This window comes from Pleurodeles waltl, chromosome 11, assembly GCF_031143425.1.
Source record: "Pleurodeles waltl isolate 20211129_DDA chromosome 11, aPleWal1.hap1.20221129, whole genome shotgun sequence".
NCBI classification, from domain to species: domain Eukaryota; kingdom Metazoa; phylum Chordata; class Amphibia; order Caudata; family Salamandridae; genus Pleurodeles; species Pleurodeles waltl.
The window spans coordinates 139,847,480-139,853,479 of NC_090450.1; the positions used below are offsets into that span (position 1 = coordinate 139,847,480).

Below are 6,000 nucleotides of genomic sequence, written 5' to 3' on the forward strand. Positions count from 1 at the left end.
TCATCAGTCCTGCTGTTGTCCTGCTGTTGTCAACTGTTGTCCTGCTGATTGACTGTAGAGACTGGTGAACCATGTGGTATCCAGTTTATTTGTGTCTGTTTCCACAGTTTTGTTTTCTGTTTTATTTTTATTTTGGATTTTGGGAGGAATGTAGTGTTCTACAGGACACGTCAAACAGCAGCCCTTCCCAAGTGGCAGTCCTAACACCCACCCCAGAACCATCCAACATAGGTGTCACCAGTCAGGTGGCCCTATCAATAAAAGGGGGTGGGTGCACGTACTCTGTGTCAGTTATCGCCCATCACACTAGAACCAGTCGTCCTTTATTCTAGTATGTGGCCTAGGGCCCACCACGTTACATCGCTCTAGTCAGAGACCCACCTAATGTAAATCAATGTAGACCCTGTCCCTCATGGAAACGGTCCATCTTTAACCTTGGTCATCTAATTTCTCCACCCTGGAGCCCACTGCTTTTTTAGTTGGGAAATTTGAGTTTCACACCCCTCACCCCCGAACCTCATTCACTAAGCTATGCACTTGCATAGACGAAGGTGTTGTCCAGTAGAGCCCCTAAAAATAAATTATTGATGAGGAATGAGTCCAGCAGGCTAATTCAAAGTCGAGCCTTTGAGAGCTCATAAAGAAGCGAAGAAACTTTCCAAAATAAAGGTTTATCCCTTCTAATATCGGGCGCGGTAACTGCAATTATTAACAATGGGCTATTTGTTAATCTGTGATTTCCAGACAGGAAGTAATCAGCAGGAAACCATGCTAAGGTTATCGCGACATTCGACCCTGTTAAAAGTGTATTGTGTGCAATGTAACAAAACGACAAACTCTGGGCAGCTCTAGAGTCCTGTGAATTATTCTATGTCCTTCTTGCCCAAGTACCGTTTGTTCTTGATTTCAGAAGTGTACCTTTTGTCCCTTTCTTTAATAATCTCCCCGCCTTAATGGCTGCAATTATTTCATTAATGAACAATTGCAATTCTTAAAGCCTAATATGAGTGGTAAATAAACGATAATTCTAAGCAACCAAACCAATGTTTACCACTAGGTGGCACCTAATACTCGTAAACCGCAATGTGAAATGTTTTTAAAATCTCCATCACTAACAGCTCAAATATTTTAGCAATTTTTCAGTGCTGTCTCGTTTCAATCTGAGCATAGGCTACATGGATCTACACGTGCAAACCATTTACCGGCCTGATCGGGATTACAAGATTCGCTGAAACACCGCGGATCCAGAGTATTTCATCCGTATCCTTCGGCAACTAAAACAGGCGCATGTGAACTGTCGGGGTTACAGGGCGAGAATAGTGAAAAAGATTCGAGAATCGGCGCGAAACTTGATGGAAATATCAGTATTTTCCCTGCCCACTAATAAAGGGTCCCTTAGGCTGTAGGTATCATGTCTCCATTAAACTGCATTGCCTTTGGTGTATATGCGTGTGCATAATACTCCTAGCAAGTCATGGAAACACTTCTGAATGGATCAGTGTGCAACTTCTCCATTCGTTGTTTATAATTCGACCTCTGGGAAAGAGTTTTAGGGTTATAGAAATACGAAGTGGTTTATTGGTAGCAAACTCTGTGATTTAGGGCCAGATGTAGCAAAAAGCGATTTTGTGAATTGGAAATTGCGAGTGGGTGCGACTCGCAATTTCCGATTCGCAAAATCGTATGCAGAATGGTGTCTCAGACACCTTCTGCGAATCTCAAGGGGGTCGCAAAGACATACCTCATTGATATTAATGAGGTGGGTCGCAATTTGCGACCCCCTTGAGATTCCCTGCACTCACAGGGATGGTGGCCTGCTGGAGACAGCAGACCTCCATGTCTGTGACTGCTTTTTCAATAAAGCAGTTTTTTTTTTTTTGTATTGCAGCCCATTTTCCTTAAAGGAAAACGAGTTGCAATACAAAATAAAAACGAAACCATTTGGTTTCGTTTTTTCAGAGTAGGCAGTGGTCCATTGGACCACTGCCTGCTCTGAAAGAACATTTATAGCGACATTCACAAAGGGGAAGGGGTCCCATGGGGACCCCTTCCCTTTTGTGAATGAGTTAGCACCCACTTCAAGTGGATGCTAACTGCGAATTGCTTTGCAACCGCTTTCCCGGTCACAAAGCAATTCTGCATCGCGGTGCGAGTCGCAAATATGAAGGGAACACACCTTCCTATTTGCGAGACGCATTCCCATTTTGGGAGTCAGTACCGACTCGCAAAATGGGAATGTGCATCGCGATGGCTGTTTTGCAAAACAGTTACTACATCTGGCCTCAAAATACATGCTTTGAGGCCGCTAAATCATTTATCCATCTGCACAAACACTTTTTGTGATGCCTATAAAGAATTCTGCCATGCTTACCGAATCACAGTTTGGCAGGGGAGCACAATAGGTATCGCTTCCCAAAAGCAAGTCGGAATGGTATGTATCACTGGTTTGGAACATAATTCCACTCGCAAACTATTGACCTCTTTTTTGACTCCTAAATTCAGGTGGTAACAGATTCACAAACAGACATGATTTGTTCCCAGGCAAAGAAATGGTTGTGATCTATGTGCAATCATCTGAAAAATAAACATATAAGATTGTATTTTGCATAGTAGCATTAAAAACTAAATTTCATCCTAACCACTTTTCTTTGAATAACATCACAATCACAGAAGGCCTGCATTGCAACAAAACTTTAAAACACTACTGTTGTGCTATCTCTCTATCGAATTTGTAGTCTTACCTATTTTCTTATTGAAGTACTGTAATCCTAGCCAGAGAGTCAGATGCATACCTCTCTACATTTTTTAATTAAAGACTGGAAGTTTATAAATGCTTTATAAATCTAGTGCACTTTACTCTTTGTCCAAAAAAACGTACCGAATTTTCTAAGGCATAAGATATGTATTTTCAGATATTACGATTTGGCCATTTATTAACCCTCAGTATTGAGTGATCTAACATATTTTAGCTTTTACAGAACTTAACAATCATTTTCTTGTTAAAGAAGCTCCGGTCCTCAGTAACATTATTACTGTTACTTTTATTACTAATGTCATTATTATTGTTATTGTTGACTGACAGCTGTAACACACATAATATTCCAATAGTGGAGCATCACAGAGCCTTTTGGTAGTCCAGAATCTGACTTTTGTAAAGGTGTGATCAGTAGTGCTCTGTGCCTACTTTGTAAAAGAATGAGTGCCAGTGCTGAAAGTTCTGCTCAGAAGCCTGCGGCTAGCGCTATTAAATGTTGGTGCCCCAAATACCAGAACTGCGTAGTCTTGAATCTACTTCATGCCTCTTTCTTCTACTACGAGGCACTCCTTTTCCCTTTATCTTTCTCTTGGAGCTTTCTGCTTTCTCCCTTTGTGATGGTTTGTCAGTCTTTCTCATCCTCCTTCTGTGCCCTTTCTGTGTTATTTCCCCTCTTGCTCTCAGTAAATGTCAGATGAGAAAAATAAGTTGCCCAAAAATGAGTGCTGGTGGGCCCCACTGGCAACACCGGTTCAAATTAGGCACTGGTAGAGTTAGCAAGTTAGTTTTAATGAGTTGTGAGTTTTTTGGTGAATTGATATGACCTCATCTTTCCCCGTTTCATAGATTCTGCAGCTACTGTTAAAAGGAGGGGCTTCAGTAGACGCTTTAGATAAGTACCATCGGACACCTCTGCACCGAGCAGCTAGCAGCGGATCTGATGTTACAGTGAAATTGCTGTTGCAACATGGCGCGTCTGTGGACAGCAGAGATCTGCTAAGCATGACTCCACTGCATCATGCTGCCTACAAGGGCCACGAGGAAGCAGCCTCTGATCTCCTTCTACATGGCGCAGATATAAATGCCAAAGAGTGGCTTGGGAAAACGCCTCTCCTGTTGGCCGCTGAGAAAGGACACACTCAAATTCTGCGTTGTCTGAAGGAATCAGGAGCAGACTTATTTGTTAAGACAAAGTGGAACGAAACAGCTACTGATCTTGCCCTGCAGGGGAAACATGAAGAGGTGCTCAATATTATAAGCGTGCATGGTATGAATCTCTGCTAGGTATACTTTCTGGCATATGTGTACCAAAGTGTCAAAAGTGCACCAAATTACTTAGTAGAGATAGAAAATGTGTTTCATCAAACTAACCCAAGTGGCACAGATTAACTCCTTAGCTGAGACTCACAATTTGTTACACTAAAGTATTACAAGCGAAAAAGATTAGTTCTGTGGTTGGGATATAAAATATGGGGCATGACTTGTGTGAAAGAATAATTCTTTGGATGGGCTACAGAATTTGTGAAACTGCATCTTTACTTAACCTATAGACTGCATCATCTAGAAGCTTGTTGCTATCTGATACTTCGAATGTCAGCTACTTAGTTTGTATCCTTTTCGTATATTTTCTTCAGCAATCTTTAGAAATGAAATATTTCAATCACACCTGTTCATTCTGTACATTGTAACACAATTTTAAATGCTACAGATATTAGCACTGAAAATTGTCCCATGCATTCAAAACAGTTTTCAGATCAGTGTAAGACCTGGATGATATGCTACCTTCATTTTACATATTTTAAGACAGATATTTAAAGGTTAATCTTATGTTCCGTGGTATTACAAAAATACAAAATGTTCATGAATAATTAAACTGTTTCATTTACACAAGATGTTGGAGTTTATTTTGGATCTGAAGGATGGCTCTAGTCTTTCTGTTATGGGAAAGTTCTTGACACAGACACAACGCACTTGAAACTCCCACAGTGAACCACCTGACGAAGATCTATTCTCCTTCCATCTGCCCTCATTGTACATTTTTGGCAACTGTTGTCTGTAAAAAGGCAGATTTTACGCCACCAGAACATACACCATCCTCAGGCGGGACTATAAGAAGAAGGGGAGGAACATGTACCAATACACATTTGGGACAAACTGTGGTAGACGATGTGGGACGAAAGATTAGTACATTTTTTACCTTTTCCACAAGACTCAGAGAAATGGAACAGTTGAGGCAGCCACTATCAAACAGAGACAGAACAGATTCCATATTACTGAGTTCATTTTGGGTCTCCCATGTCAGGCATGGATGCTGGCCAGGGAGGGCGCTAAGTACTGAGATTGAACATATGGTTTACCATACATGGCATGTTATATTTCCCATCAGGAAGACAAGAGAAGTCTGTTCATAAAAGGAGGTGGGCTGCAGCCAAGAAGAGACACTCCTTAGAAACTCTAGGAGAGAAAAGGCGAGACTGGAGGAGAAGGGCTATACGATCGGACCCCTATGCTTCCCAAGGAACCAGAAAGGAGTGGGACAACCACTCCTATGAGGTTTGATCAGGGTGGAAGAGTGGTTAGTCAGTGGAATGAAATGGGAGTGAGAGAATCTCAGTGGATACCTGCCTTTTCTTCTAACAAACAGGCATCTGAAGGATACCAAGGTGGAGGTTAGAAGGAACTGTCAACATTTGGAGAAAGGTGGAGGGGCTGAGATGGGAGTGAGAGAATATTCATTAAGAAGCAAGAGGACTTTTCAGAGTGCTGAGAGAAAAATAATTTGTGACATTATTGACTAAACCCTGAAAGAATGGAAAGGGTCTGTATCTATGTGTCAATCTGGACCTTCTCATTCCATCCAGATGGAGAGAGAGAATGAATTTAGATTATAAATGTTTGTGTCCTACTTAGTATGGAAACATATCCATGAATTGTGGAGGATTATAAAATCTGGAAAGCATAATAATTTGTTATGTTGGATAATAGAGCTCTGTGTAATTAGCATTCCTGACTACAGTCCCCCTGCATTTAAACTACACCATTCTCCTTTAAGTAGAAGAGCCTATGGATTAGTCAATCTACATCATACTCCAGCCTCAATGCTTTGCTGGCCTTCATGCTAATTAAGAAACTTGCTTGACTGATAGCACTAACTTAAATTCTGATTTGATGATTATATGAAGCAGTGTATTGTAGCTAGGTGAAATCGAAACAGACAAACCCTGGGAATCCAAGATCAGATGAAG

At 41.2% G+C, this 6,000-nt stretch overlaps 1 protein-coding gene across 1 annotated transcript in view; it reads left to right on the forward strand.

The window, feature by feature from the left end:
* LOC138265505 (ankyrin repeat domain-containing protein 65-like) overlaps window positions 1-4,645 on the forward strand; it is a 98,918-nt gene extending 94,273 nt beyond the window's left edge. Inside the window, exon 3 of the mRNA XM_069213287.1 lies at window positions 3,602-4,645. Within this exon, the coding sequence (XP_069069388.1) occupies window positions 3,602-4,039 (438 nt within the window). The 3' untranslated portion in view covers window positions 4,040-4,645. The remainder of the gene's footprint in view (window positions 1-3,601) is intronic.
* The last annotated feature ends 1,355 nt before the right edge of the window (window positions 4,646-6,000 follow it).